The sequence below is a fragment of the Bos indicus x Bos taurus genome, chromosome 13, assembly GCF_003369695.1.
Source record: "Bos indicus x Bos taurus breed Angus x Brahman F1 hybrid chromosome 13, Bos_hybrid_MaternalHap_v2.0, whole genome shotgun sequence".
Lineage (NCBI taxonomy): Eukaryota > Metazoa > Chordata > Mammalia > Artiodactyla > Bovidae > Bos > Bos indicus x Bos taurus.
This window is the reverse complement of record NC_040088.1, coordinates 30136006-30150993: the sequence shown is the minus strand read 5'-3', so window position 1 is coordinate 30150993 and position 14988 is coordinate 30136006. Positions and strand designations below refer to the sequence as shown.

The 14988-nt window shown below is 53.6% G+C and overlaps 1 protein-coding gene across 8 annotated transcripts in view; it reads right to left on the bottom strand.

Moving 5' to 3' along the window:
• SIRPA (signal regulatory protein alpha) overlaps nucleotides 1-13354 on the bottom strand; it is a 44220-nt gene extending 30866 nt beyond the window's left edge. For 2 of the 8 annotated variants that reach the window (XM_027559268.1, XM_027559271.1), the window contains exons 1-2: nucleotides 13160-13354; nucleotides 12034-12121 (exon numbers count right to left, since the gene is read on the bottom strand). In XM_027559268.1, the coding sequence (XP_027415069.1) occupies nucleotides 12034-12112 (79 nt within the window). In that variant the 5' untranslated portion in view covers nucleotides 12113-12121; nucleotides 13160-13354. Of the gene's footprint in view, nucleotides 1-12033; nucleotides 12122-12428; nucleotides 12704-12737; nucleotides 12903-12984 lie in introns of those variants that run through there. The other 6 variants (XM_027559269.1, XM_027559266.1, XM_027559264.1 and 3 more) reach the window with 6 other exon arrangements.
• Between the last annotated feature and the right edge of the window lie 1634 nt (nucleotides 13355-14988).

Below are 14988 nucleotides of genomic sequence, written 5' to 3'. Positions count from 1 at the left end.
GTGCTGGGGAGAAGGGGCCGCAGTGTGTGGGGATCACTGTCATGTACACTGTGTGTGTGAGTGCCCAGCTGTGAACGTGCCTGGCACATACGGGGTAGTGAAAGAGGAAGGAGGGCGGGCGAGATGCCCCCTCAAGTCTGGCTCCTGGTGGGCAAGGCCCTGTCTGGCCCCTGGCACAGGGTCCTGCCCTTGACGGGAGGCTCAAACATTTACTGAGCACCTACTTACTAGGCAGTAGCCGCAGGGCACAGTGGTGAGGAGGCCAGCCTGGAATTGCCCTGCTGGGGCTCATGACCCTGGGGGGGCAGGCGGCTCCCAGGATGCATTCAGGAGGGGTTGCACGGGTGATGACTGTGTAGACTCTGCAGTTCCCAGGGGGGAGCCTGGGGCTCTGATCCAGGAGTCCCAGCTGCAGCTAGGCGCTGACTTTCCTCTGGAGTCAGGCTGATTCACTTACACCCTTTCAAGCCTCACTCTACATCCTGGTTGTGTCCTGGATGCCATAGGACACAGAGCCAAGTCAGATGGGTTCTCACTCTTGTGGGGCAGAATCTTGAACACAGGCAATATTCATGTGCAGGGTGGTCAGTAAGAAGAGGCTTGGGGACAGGGTGTTGGAAGAGATCTGAGAAGACTTCCTGGAGGTGGTGGTCCCTAAGCTGGGTCTTGAAAGCTGACAAAGGCTAGGGAGAAGGAAAGGCATTCAAGAAGGAAGAACCATGTGAGCATGGGTGTAGAGGAGAGAAAAGGGCTTGGCACAATTACGGGACCAGGGCAGAGTCCTTGGGACATACTCAATAGCTGTGAGCACGCTGGGGAAGGGTTAGCCCAGGACTGAGCTACCTAGCACCCTAAAGGAGGGCTTCAGTTGCCATCTAAAGAGCAGGCCATCACTGGGAGCAGCCTACTGGTACCTGTTGGGTGGAGATGCCCCAGATGCTGCAGTGGAAACTAGCACCTGCCTTGGGACCAGCACAAATGAGGATACACATGGCCTTGTGAATAATGCGGGAGGGGGCCCACTGGGATCAGGGTACTCTCTCCTCCATCGCCACTCCAGGCGACTCAGAGAACTGGACACTGTCCATATGCAGGTAAAGGGCAGACCCTGGTATCCCCCTCCACGTAGCAGGTAAACTCTTAAGGTTCCAAGACAGTCTGAAGCTTGGGCGCTGGGGCCAGAAGATGCATATATCAGCCCTAGCGGGGTAACTTAGCAGAGTCACTTTTCTCAAAGCTTCCACTTTCTCACCTGTAAACGAGGGGGTGCCACTGTCTCTCTCCTCAAGGCCAGACGTTCAGTGGTTGGAAGAGCTGGCCTGAGATCTGTACGTTTCCCCAACTCCCATCTTTCTCCTGACCCACAGCCAGCTATTAGCAGAGCAGCTGGCTCACTTTCCAAGATCTGGCCAGAATCTGACCTCTTCTTACCACCTCTATTGTGCCACTATCCTTCACCTAGATCCTTATCTCAGCTTCCAAACCAGCCTCCCTGCTCCACCTCACCTCTCTGTGACGTACGCTCCCTGCAGCCAGAGGAGCCCATAAAACCTAAGGTAACATGATCATTCCTTTGTGCAAAACCCTGCTGCAGCCTTCATTGTTCTCACAGTGAGACCCAGGATCCTTCCTGGAGCCTTGCTGGCAACTGTGCTGGATTCTCAACTCACCTCAGGGCCTTTGCACTTGTCACTATCTCTGCCTGGCACTCTCATCCTCTAGATATCTGCATGCTGGATTCCTCACCTTCTTCAGGCCTGAGAAGCTTCCTTGGCACTGTGTATAAAGCACCACCCCCCTCGATGTCCCTTCCTCTGCTTTATTTTTCTACAATACATATCACCCAACACCCTCCATAGTACAAGCATTTGTCAATTTCATCAGCATCTAAACCCCCACCTAGACTTATCAATCCTTTGAGGGGGACTCACTTTTGTTCCCTGCAGTGTCCTCCATGTTTATACCAGTGACTGGCATTTGCTAAATGTATGTTCTAGTTTAGATTCTAATTCTGCCATGCATGAGACCCCAGAAAGTGTCTTGACCCCCTTGGAACTCTGGTTTCTCATCTATAGAATGAGGATGATGCTGCTGATAATAATAACAATAACACCAGGGCTATTCTAGGATGAAACAGGCTAATGTGTGTGAAGAGCTCAGTGCTGTGCCTGGCACAGAGGAAGTGCTCAGTGCGGGGCGTTACCACGGCAGTGGATATTTAAGGATGAAGAGGAAGACAGACGATTGCAGCCGTAAGCCTAAGAAGCTAAAGATTCTCTCTGAGGCAGAATCAGCTCTGCCTCAATGTCTACACAAGATCACTTGGAGCAGAACCTGTGCACAGGCTGTGTGCACTGTTGGCAGGAGGCCGGGAGGGCCAGAGGCCCTGGTGAGTGTTTGCTGGCTTTAGACGGGACCCGGATGTAATGAAGAAATGCTCACGGCACAGCCCTGTTTTCAAAGCAGCAGGGAAAGAACTACCACTCGATGTGTGCTGTAAGCACCCTCTGCACTCTCCAGGGCTGGTGGGGCCAGGCGAGGCTGGGAGAGCAGGCAGGGGCAGTAACACCCACCATGCACTTTCTTGACAGCCTAAGGACCTTTCCCCTACTTCCGCATTTTGCAGAAGGAGAAACTGAGGCCCAGGAGTGAAGCCTGGAGAGGCTGAGAACCCTCGTGTGTCCTTTCAACCCCAAACCTCCAGGCCCAGCTGTTCCTCTAGGACAAGCCCTGGTGCTTCCCGGCCACGTTCTCATGGGTACAACACACTGGTAAGGCCACATAACAGGAAGCCCTCATTTATTTAACTGTCACGACCTAGTGATGCAACTGTTGTTGTCACCAGCCCCTTCCTCCAGGTGAGGAAGCTAAGACCCGACGAGGCAGGAAGGGGCAGAAGCAGAACTCAAACACAAATGTCAGACACATGCAATCTCTTCCCTCTGTGACCGGGTCCCCTCCAGGTCAGGCTTCTGGATTCTCAGGCTGCCAAGGACACACACACATTTTCCCAGTTGAGACAAAGGCTCCCTTAAAGCGACACGCATTTATTAAATGACATTTGCCAAGGTTTCAGCACATTCTGCGGCCGACAGCAGACAGTCTCCGGACAAGATTTTTCCCCAAGTTGACACTATTCGCTGATGCCTTTTATAGTGCTTTTCGCAGTTCACAAAAGCACTTTCCACAGCTCTTCATTCCCTTAACCCTCAAAGGTCTCTGTGCAAGAGGAAAGACTGGTAGCATTTCCATTTTACAGATGAGGAAACTGAGGCTCAGAGCAGGGAAAGACACCTCCTTCAGAGCACACAGCCAAGAAGCGGCACATTCACCTGGATTCACTCAGGAACGTGTTCCAAAGCGGATGCCTCTTCATTGCCTCCCCTGCTAGACAGAGGGTCTGGGGTACCATCACGATGGAGGGTGAGAGAGGCATCCCAGCTGGAGCATCTGAGCTGGAAGGGACCAGCAGGAGAGCAGCCAAGCTGAGCCTCTGCTTCACAGAAGAGGAAACTGAGGCTCAGAGGGACAGCATGGTGGGTTCCAAGTCCGGGTTGGTAAGTGAAAGAGCAGCCAGAGCCCCAACCAGAAAATGATGACTGCACGATGATAACAGTAATAGTAACGACGGCTAACAGACATTGAGCATGGGTATTACCAGGAGCATGACAGGCCTCACCACCCTCCACAGAGACCCAGCAACACAGGCTGTCCTACCCCACTTCACAGAGGGGAAGACTGAGGCTCGGGGAGGTACAGCCACTTGGTCACGCCACAAGGCTGCAGAGCAGTCTGACTCCACTCACATCCTTACCCACTGCATCAGATGGGCTGGTGTGATCAAAGACCCTCGGGGGAGGCTGGCACTGAGTCAGGCCCTTCAGGCCGAATCCCGGCCAAGAGAGTATAGCATGAACTGCATCGTGTTTCATGGTTTATCTGCTTGTTCACCATGGAGCTTACAATGGGGCAAGCTGTTCAGTACAGTGAGAATTTAGGTACCAATTCTAGGGTTTCTGGCCCCTTACCTCCATCCTAGATGGCACTGATACTTTGTGCTTCCAGATTATCTTGAAGTGAAGTGAAAGATGCTCAGTCATGTCTGACTCTTTGTGACCCCATGAACTATACAGTCCATGGAACTCTCTAGGCCAGAATACTGGAGTGGGTAGCCTTTCCCTTCTCCAGAGGATCTTCGTGACCCAGGAATTGAACCGGGGTCTTCTGCATTGCACGTGGATTCTTACAACTGCGCTATTTCACACGACGGGCAGGGATTTGTAGTCGTGGTCCCCTTACAGAAGCAGAACTGTGTAATGGTTAGGGCACAGGTCTGTTTTCTGACCAGGATTACTGCCTGTGTGACCTCAAGGTTCTGAGCTCCCTTTTACAAACTGAGGATCTTTCTTCACTCAAACAATATATATTAATCTGCCTACTTTTAGCAGGCCCAGTATAAGGTCCCAGAGGCCCAGCAGTGAATAAGACACGGTGCCTACTCTCAGATAGCTTATATTCTAGTGGGAGAGACAGGGGTGAAATAATGAAGCAAATATAAAAATGGCTAGGAGTGAAAAATACATCTAGCACCACGAAAGAGAATAACAAGCAGAACCAGTTTTAGAATGGGGCAGTTGGGAAAGGCATCTCTGAGGAGGTGAGATGGCAGCTGAAGGAAGCAAAGGCCAGGGAAGGTGCTCTGGTAGGTGAGAAGAGCAAGTGCAAAGGCCCCGAGGTAGGAAAGCAGCCAGCGCATGTGAGGTCCAGAAAGAAGACTGCTGCGGCCGAAGCCCTCGGAGGAAGATGAGTGTGGTCCTAATTGGGGCTGGAGAGATGGACGTTTTCCAGAAAATGCCATGGCTCAGGGATCATAGTAAGGAGTTTGATTTTATTCAGGGAATCACTGAAAAGTTCAGAGAAAGACCAAGAGGATTTGCTTCACTCCAGGTGCTATGGGTAGAGACTGAAGGGGGTGAGAAGGGAAACAAGATAGCAGTGATGCGGATGCTGCAGCGTTTAGGGGCCTGAGTTCAAACCTAGCTCTGTACTTAGGAGCTGTGTGACCTTAGGCAAGTCACGTCACCTCTTTGAATATCTGTTTCTTCATCTGCCCAAATAATAATAGTTCTCATCTCACAGAGCAGTGGTGAGAATGAAATGAGATGAGGTATAATCATCCTATCACATGACCTCACATGTTCAATGTCAAGTGCTCGGTGAATTAGATCCTACTTGGTCTGGCCCTGACCTCTCCTAACTCCCACACTGCCTATCTCCCTTAAGTCCAGCCTCACTGGCTATTCTTGGAACACAGCTAACCCATCCCAGCCTCACGACCTTTGCACGTGCTACTCCTTCGTGTGGCCTGCTGAACCTGATATTCCCTTGGCTGCTCCCTCGGTTTTACCCCGGCCTCTGCTCCTTGGAGAGCACCACCACCCCATCCCCACTCAACCTTCTATTCTCTTGACCTGCTTTAGCTCTCTTCATGGCACTTGTCTCCACCTGACATACCGTTTACTTGGGTCTGTTTTTCCTTTCTCACTGGAATGTCAGCTCCATCAGAGCAGGTGTTTTTGTCTGTCTGCTATTGTATTCCTAGCACCTAGAGCCACCCCTGGCGCATAGACGCTCAAAAATATTTGTTGAATGGATATTTACAATTAAAATGACCATAATAAGGACAGAAAAGTGATTAAGAGTAAACCGAGGCTTGGATTTAGCTTTTTAACTCTCACTGGCCACGTGACCTTTGGAGGAGCCCACCTTAGCTTTGGGGATCCTCAGTTTCCTTATCTGTAAAAGGAGGATGAGGACTTCATACATGTTGGCTCATTATAAGGATTAGACAATGGCACATGTTCAAGTATCGATGGATGAAATGATGCCTCATGTCTAGCAGTCTTTACCCATCCTCCGTCCTCCCGCTTTTCCCAGAAAAACGCAGGGCAGGTGAAACATGAGTGGCAGATGGGTGTCGAAGCTGAGGTTCCTCACACCATTCCTCATCTCACAAATGTTTGAAATTTTCTAAAATAAAAAGATAAGGAAGAGGCAGCAGAGAGCCCCAGCTCAGCTAGTGCCCGAGCACACCGTACGTGACTTGCTTCTGGTCTGGGCTGCCACTTCTGAAGGACGCCACAGACTGGCATCGTCACCCACACGCTCCGGCCCTCCCGCCGGCAGGCTAGCCTCTCACTCCTGGCTTCTGATCTCCCCCTGGGCCACACACCTGATCTCCCCCAGCTCCTGGCTTAACCTGCAGCCATCTCACACTCTGTGCCCCCAATCGGATGTGCCAGGAAATCTTCCAGACACAAAGAACCAATTCTGTATAACCGCCAACTTCCACCTCAGCTGTTTTGCATCTCCCTGGACTTAGGGCCTGGCAGGGAAAATCCACCCTGTGGAGGGCGCCATCAAAAGACCTGTCCCAGGAACACCCAAGTTAACAGGAAAGCAGTTTCAGCTGTGAAAATAGATGTTTCCTTCTTCGGTATGGGATGGAAACACATCTTGGGAACAGCTGCTGTCTCTGCCTCCCAGAGGGATGGACTGACTGACAAAAATATGCAAGGAGCGCCAAGAGGGCAGGAGAGCAGCAACCCTGTGTCCCAGTCGCTCTGCCGGGCAGGGTGGAGGGACGCCGAGCGAGTGAGTATCATAGGTGCTGTGGTCATCTTGACTCTTAACACTTACTGTGTGGCCTCGAGCAAGTGGCTCTGCCTCTCTGAACCTAGTTTCCTCACTGGTCAGATGGATTTGATGACAACCATGCACATCACCCAGGGTAACTGTACGTACCACTGGGACCTTACGCGCCAAGTGCTGAGCCCAGTAAAGGGCGGGAATGATGGTTCCCATTATTATCACTTTGGTATTTTCCATGGAATGTGGCATCCTGTCAGATGTCTAGCTTTAGTGATGGAAACTTCCAACCCAGCTTGGTTTTAAAGAGCCTTGGCCTGAATGACAGGGGGGCTTGGTGTGCCACGCAAGCCTTGCCAGGGATCTGCTGGGTGAGTCCAGCCAGCCCTGGCCTCTCTCAGGGCTGCAGTTTTCTTGGTTGCACAAAGAGGTGCTGACTGAAGGCAGCTCTCACAGGCCTCCTCCGGCTTTCCAGGTCTGGGAATCCACAATTCCAGCCCTGTGGATCGAGACAGAGACACCTAGAGGCAGTCTGTGCCCACGGCGGGTGCTGAGTCCCAGGAACTATTCAGTCACACCAGCCAGTCTCTGCTCAACTTGTCTTCCCTGACTGCAGAAAAGCCACAGGAAAAAACGTGATGCTCGTGTTCACTCGCGACAGCTCTTGTTTTGTGAGCGCCTCTGCTCTGTGCGCAAGGACTTTTGCAGGGTGCTTTACCAACATCAGTCCCGCTCCCATAGATGAGGAAACCCAAACAGAACGAAACGATGACGACTGAATGTAACGTGTGGTAAGCTGGTACTAAGTACGTACTGCATGCCAGGCACAGCTTCAAGCATGAAACGAGGGCTAACTTAGTCCCTGCAATACAGTTGTTGATGTCATCTCCACTTTACAGATGAGGAAACTGAACCACTGGGCTCAATAAATTGTCCAAGTAGGTTAGGCTGTGCCTGTGCGTGGAGAGGCTACAGTGCAGAACCACTATGCCCACCAGAGTTAAACATGCACTAATATGTAATAAAAAAAAAAAAAAAGGAAAAGTAATAAGTAGCCTCCGATAAATCCTGGGGTGAGGGTTCAGAGGAGGAAGACATCCATGGAACAACAGGCAGCACAAAGGCAAGGCTGAGTAGGTTCGGACATGTAATGATAGGGACATATAGGAAACGGCATCTCGGGCGGCAGGAACGGCATAAGCAAAGGCATAGAGATGAGAAAGTTCAGCTGAGGCTGTGGATTTGTACAAAGGCATTAAACAAACTTTGGTAAAGTACGCCTGCAATGCGGAAGTCCTGGGTTTGATCCCTCAGTTGAGAAGATCCCTTGGAGAAGGGAATGGCAACCCACTCCAGTATTCTTGCCTGGAGAATACCATGGACAGAGAGGAGCCTGGTGAGCTATTATCCACAGGGTCACAAAGAGTCGAACACGACTAAGCAACTCACACAGACACACATTTACCAAACTGGGTTAGGCCCTGTGTTAATGGCCATTAAACAAACCCAATGCCTCTTATTCGTATGTCTGGGGAACCCTGGAGTGAAAAGGGTCCAGCTGGGGCTTCTACAAGTGGAGGCCATCTCAGGGCCTCTCAGGTGCTGATACACTTGAGCTGCCAGGAAATCTCTGGCTGCAGGGTGGAAGTCTGGCCATCTAGCAGCATCTCAACAGGTCAGCTCTTTGGAAAACATGTGGCTTAGAAATAGGGCCTGTCAGGGAGGGAGCCCAGACCCTGTTGTAGGTTTTGCTTTATTTTTTTTAAAGAAAACTTGGACCCACTCAACAGTTTTGAGCAGGAGAGTGACATGATCAGAATTGTGTTGACAGACCAGAAATCTGAACGCATTAAAAAGAGGCGGGGGTGGGGGGGCACCTTCCATCAGTTCAGGACTACAAATAAGAAAATAATCTGTCGCACGGAGCCATTGGAAGCAGTGAGCGAATGCGTGTGGGATTCATACAACAGTTTTAGACTGCCTTCCTCTCACACACCCCCTCTCCATCTGTCGCAAAGGGCACCAGGAAGATGCAGGGAGGAAGATTCCAGCTCTAGGGGCTCCAGAGCTCAGCAGCCCAGATCGGGGGCTCTGACAGGAGCCACACTGCTCCATGAGCTGTCATTTAGGAGGGCCAAGGGGCTGCCAGTGTTCCCATCCTCAGGGCACTTTCAGAGAAACAACTGTGGCTCAGTTAAAAACTTCTGCCCCAGAAGGAACCCTTTCACAAACCTCTATCTGAGCTGGATAGGGGGACCCTCTCACACCATTGGAAAGTACCCTTGATTAAGTCATCAAACGTCTCCCCTCTAAGGCTACCCAGCCATAAGGTCAAGATTCAAAATCCAAGCTGCCTACCACTTACCCCTTGGGCAAGTTACTTCCCTAGTCTGGACTCTATTTTTCTCATCTGCAAAATGGGGATAATAGCCAACTCACGCTTTGCTTTGCTTTGCTGACTGATAAGATAGCAGATCACTTGGCAGATAAGGCACTACTTAGGATTCAGCCAGGAATACAGGCAACATTCAAGGAATGCTGGTTCTCCTCCCTTCTCTCAACACGAGGATCTCATTAGGACTTCATACATGCTAAATGATGGCAAGTAAAGGAATGAATCACACCATGAGTTTCCACGGGGTTGGGAAAGGAGTAATTAATGGCAAGAAAGTACCCAGAGAACACCAAGACCTTAAAGGACCTTCCACAAACTCTTTGGGGCCAAGGCACCCCGCCCGTTTTTTCTTCTTGTGAAAGAGGAAGTGAGTTGAACTTCACCACTTAGGAAAGTACAGAGGAATCACCAGCATGCTACCCTCTTCCGAAGGGTGAGAGGTTCACCAGAGCGCTCAGCTGTCCCCCAAAGCCCAACACCCACTTTGGCCTGGCCTTCTCCAAATCAGAGCAAGGAGCGAATGGGAGTTTATCTAAAGTCTGTCCAGCAGGGGTCCCAGAGGTCCTCAGACCCGGAGGGGCCAAGTGAGGAGCCTGCAGCCTTGGTGTCAGGCACTGCTGCTGCCACTGCAGAGTCCAGCTTCTCAGGTGCCCCCAGTCCAGGCCCCTTGCCCTTCGTGCCACCTCAGAATCTCCCTTGGTGAAGTTGTTTGAGGAAACACTGGCTCCAAGAACACAAGTTGGTGACTTCACTGGCCTCTTTTCAGAACTTCTCTTTGGCAACATTTGTGCTGAAGGCAGTCTTTAGAAACTTCTTCCCTGTCTCCCCTATCCAAGATAATTCACATGAGCAGCCCCCTCCAAACAGTGATCATGTGAAACCATAGCAGTCATGTGACACCTCCTAGGCCGACAGTTCTGCCGGAGACACTAGCAGTCATTCAATCCAAAGATGCCTTCCCAAGCCTGACATTTGAGTTCCTCACTCAAACAAATCCATTTTCTTAGAAAATTGGACAACTGCCTCCTTCTACCTTCCTGCTCTTCTGCCCTGCCTCTCTTCTGCTTTGTCATAAAATCCATGCCTGGAGACCCGAGGGAAGGGTCTGAAGCCCCATTCTTCAGCCAAACCAGATGAATTCCATGCCAGGGCCAAGGGTGACCAGGACTCCTTAGAACCGAGTGAAGGATGCTGAGAAGCTTGAGCTCTGGGAGTGACACCCCTTCCCCACCACCCTCAACCAAGAAATGTATTCTTCCCTCCTAAGATTTATTTATTTCAAAGTTAATCTTGGCCTCTCTGCTGCTCCCACTTTTTCAGGCTATTGATGCTGAATGGATTGGAACGGAAGTTTTACAGCCTAATCTTTACCATTTTATAGATTGTTTTTATAGCAAAAGTGGGAGAATTTCCTCACGAGAAGGGTGTTGGTGCTCCCAAGGCAGCCTTGGGAAAGGCAGCTGCCCACTTGTTAATCAGCATCACCCTGAATTTCCCAGGGATGGAACCACAGGGTCCTGGTTAGAGAAGGGTCTCAAACAGACATTAGAAATTAACTTGGGCCCAGTTCCCTGCTTCAGGGAACTTGTGAGAGAATCTCGTGCATCCCAGGCCAGGAAGGAGGGCAGGGCAGGGCCTCAGACTTTCACTGGGTGTAAATGGTCAGCTCAGGCGGGAAGGAGTAGATCGGAGACACCACTGGCTCATCAGAGAGACATGAAATCTATTAGGGCTTCCTCTTGCCCAGCAAGGGCCCAACTGTAATTGAAATACTGGGGGTGGGGGTGGGGATGTGTGGGGGTGCCTGCGTGGGTTCTGGGGGCTCAAACAGTGGGGCAGAAAGAAGCTGCTGTCCACCCCCATCTCTCCCTCCACCCACTCTTTGCTAGTTCTCCCTTTCTCACCGCTATCAGATGGTTACCAGTCTCTAGGCAAATGCAGAAGGAGGGGGGAGGTGGGTACTGAGCTCATCTTTACCTCCCTCCCTCAAGAGAGGGAGGTGCAGAGACCCCCTCTGCTGACAACACGGCTTCAAGCAGCCAGAAACAAAATCCCATTCTCCCCCCAACAACTCCTTTAACACAGTTTCTCTGCCCTCCACACCCTCCCAGGAGACTCAGGGTGCTGCAAAACCCCTTTAAGAAGCAGGGCTCCTGAATGGTGACCTCACCCTTTGGCGAACACACGGTAGCCTTCAGAGCCCGCCTGCTGGAGACAGCCAGGTGTTTGATGTAGGCCAACAAAAAGACATGCTCAGAGCCACAGGTAACAGCCCCACTGAGCACCTGAGCAGCAGCGAGCTGCCTGGAAACCTGGGGAAGGTGGGAGGAAGGAGGGGGGCCACAGAGCAGCCAGGAGCACGACCATCCACCCAGAGGCTTTGGCAACCACAGGGATAATCCGCTGTGTTTCCACATCGGCATCTGCAGATCGCAGCCGCTCACCCCAGAGTTACCCTGGCCTCCCTTTCTCTTTCCCCCATACTAACACTGTTTTACTCTGCGCACCAGAGGGAGAGCTCACTCTTCCCCAATTGTCATAGCCTGTTTCTGTTCCATCCTGGCCAGTACAGGAAGGATCTCTGCCCCTATCCCCTTCTCTCAGACCCTGAAGTCAAACATATGGAAAACATAAGACCTGGGAGAGAGATTCCAGAGGAGCCAGGGCGCCTTGCTCTGAAAGCCACTGACAGCCTGCCTCCCCCATCAGATTGGGCAGGGACCAGTGAGCCAGCTCTTCTGGGTCTGTTCTGATGGCCGGCATAGTGGCGCACAGTCAGAGTCCAGAAAGACTGGGTTCCATCCTTGGCTGTGTGACCTTGGGCAAGTCGCTGTCCCTCTCTGGGCCTCAGTTTCCTCATCTGTAACCCTGGTTACAGGCACCTCTCCCCCTACTACTGCTAGACATTAGCCGAGTGGCTCCGAGTGGCCGGCTGAGAGGCCTGGGCCGGAAATTTGGGGACGGCAGCGGTGGGCGGTGCGGGTGCTTACCTGTCCAGGCGCTGGACGCGGCGAGCAGCAGGCAGAGCAGCGGCCTGAGGCGGCCGGGGGCCGGGCGGGCTGGCTCCATGGGCCGCGGCTGCGGAGCGAGGAGGGAGAGCGGCCGTGAGTGCGCGCTCGGGCGGGCGCGGGCTGGAGCGGGGAAATGACTAAGGCTCCCCCCTTTCCCCCCACCTCTCCTCCCGGCCGGGCTTCCCCCCTCCCTGGAACGGGCGCCTGGAGCGGCTTAGGAGGCGCCGTGAGCGCCGCGGTTTTCGGAGGAACACCCCTCCCCCGAGCCCCGCCACCCCGGAGAGATCAAGAGACGGAGAAGGGGAGAGACCCCAAGCGCGCGAGAAACGAAGCCAGGGACAGCCCGAGAGAGCCGGCAGGAGAGGGAAACAGACCCAAGGGAGCCAGGCAGAGAGCCAGAGACACAGAGAGGCGAGAGCTGAGGAGAAAGAGAGAGCGCGCGCGGAGTGAGCGAGGCGGCGCGCAGATCGAGACAGAGCGGGAGAGGGAGGACCGCGAGGGCAGGGCGAGGGGCAGCGGGCCCGGCCGCCCCCGCCGCTGCCCACCTGCCCAACCCGGGCTCCTCGCGGCGCCGCGGCTCGCTTCCTCCGGCCCGCAGTCTGGGCAGGGTCCCCCGCCCTCCTTCCCTTCCCCTCCTCCCGCCGGCCCCGCTGGAGGCTGCGGGGCTCGGGCCCCGCGGGCACCTCCGCCGAGCGCCCGCCAGCTGAGCGCCCCGGGGAGGGAGGGAGCGAGAGAGGGCGGTGCGCAAGGCCCGGGCACCCCTTCATCCCCGCCCGGGCCCGGGCTGTGGCCCCGGCCGCCGGCGCCTCGCTCGGCTCGGGACTGGACGAGCTCGGGCTCCGACAATGTGCCAGTTCAGACGCCCGCGCGGTGGCCCCGGCCCCGAACCGCCTCCCCCTCGCCCCCTCCCTCAGCCAGCCGGGCTCGGACCTGCGCCGCCCGGCGGACGAGAGCTGCGAGACAGTGGAAGCGTCGCCGGGGCTGCCCCGAGGCCGGGCCCCTCGCTCCACTTTGCGCAAACTTGTTTTTCTAAGGTCAGAGCCGCAGGCCGGCTACATCGTCCTCTTAAGGTGGACTGGGGAAGTTGCGGCCGGCCTCCCCTCACCTCCGGACTCTGGCCGCTGCCAGTCCCAGCTTCCCGCCCCGGGAGGCTGGAGGCGGCTCCGAAGCGCGGGGAGTGGAGGAGGGGGAAGTCTGCCTTTCGCCCCTCCTCTGCGGCCCTGTCCCCGGGCCCCAGAGCCAAAGCCCCTCTCGGGGTGGGTGAGGGCCAGAAGGGCCCCTATCCTTTCAGATCTGGGCCGAGGTGAAGGAAAAAGCAGGAAGTAAGTGAAGGTAGGGGGAAGGGGGCAGGAAGGAGAGAGTGATGGTACAAAAATAGCGTGTGTGTAGGAAGGACTTCAGTACCGCCTGGAAAAGCGGCGCGGGGAGGAGAGGGAGCTGAAGGGGGGCTGTGGCCAGGAAACCGGGGGGAAGAGTCCGAGCCTCTCTAGGGAGGTGGGCTCTCCCCGCCAGGTGCCTGTCTGTCAAGGAGGTGCCTCTCTGTCAAGGATGGCTGCTTCAGGGATGGGGAGGGGCCAGGAAGAGGTGCGAGGCCAGGGGAACTTGAAGGCCAGGAAGATGGCAGGGGGTGAGGAAGATGAAGGGATGGGAGGAGAGCAGGAGCCAGAGGCCTGGAGGCAGGACAGAGCCTGCTGGTGAGAAAAAAGCAGCCGTTTTCCCTCTCTCAATTCCTCTTTCTGTCCCCTTCTTTGAGGGAAAGCTGTATCCCCAATAGCACTCAGGTCAGGGATGGGGGTGAGAATGCTGTGATCACCAGGCCAAAGAAGGCTCCAGACTGGGGGAGGGAATGGAGTCAAAGACCCTCTAATTGTAAATAAACAATAACCAGTTTGGTTTCAAAAAGCCTTTAGTATGATATGAAGCAAGGTGGGAGAAGGGCCAGTCCTATAAACTGAGGAAAAATTGAAGCCCAGAGAGGGTATGGACTTGCCCAATGTCACACAGCAAGACCTGGGATAGAAACAAAGTTTGACTTTCTGATTCCCAGGTTAAAGATCTTTGTACAGTGACACCCTCATCCCTCCCCGACCCTACCCCAGCCTCCCTGTTAAATGCCTGGTCTTGACGTGGTGCTAAGACAAGGAGGCAGGCAGAGTGCTGCCTCGGTTCAAATCCTGCCAGCCACCTCTTTTGAGCTGTGTAGACTTGAGAAAATACCTGATTTCTGTGGCTCCGTTTCCTGAGCCAACAGGAGTATCAACCTAAAAAGGCTGGAGTGAGGATTAGATGAGTTGGTATTTGTACAACATTTAAAAACTGCCACATGGCATTTGATAAATAAGTCATGCATTTGACAGCAGTCCTCAGGAACCTACAGGGTTCTGGGCAGTATGTGAAGTGTAAGGGGATTTTCTTTGGGCAGGAAATGCAGCAGGGACCCACGCCATATCCCTGTCTATGAAGAATTTACATTCTAGTGGGGAGACAGATAAGTAGACAAGCAGAAATAATTAATGAACAACAGAAGGTCGAGCTTACACAGTGAGAAGGGTGCGCTGATTTGGATAACGGTAAGTCCTCCTGAGACTGGGAGCTGAATCACAAAAAAAGGGCAGCAAGGTGAGGGGTGGGGGATTTGTTGTTCCAGGAAGAGGGACCAGCACATATAAAGGCCCAGGGGCTAGCTTGGCTGGAGGGGAGTGAGCAAAGGATGGGGGAGACTGGTCCAAATGGGTGACCTCGCAGGCCTTGGTAAAGCACCTGCATTTATTCTGCAGGGAAGAAATAATTGGCACTGTTAAGCAGGGGAGCGCCATGGTCTGATTTATGTGTTTAAAAGGCCACTGTGGCTACAAGTGGAGAGTGGGCTGGAGGGAGGAGAGTGTGGAATCACGGAGATGTTCTGGGGTCCTCCTAGTATCTGAGGTGAGGGTA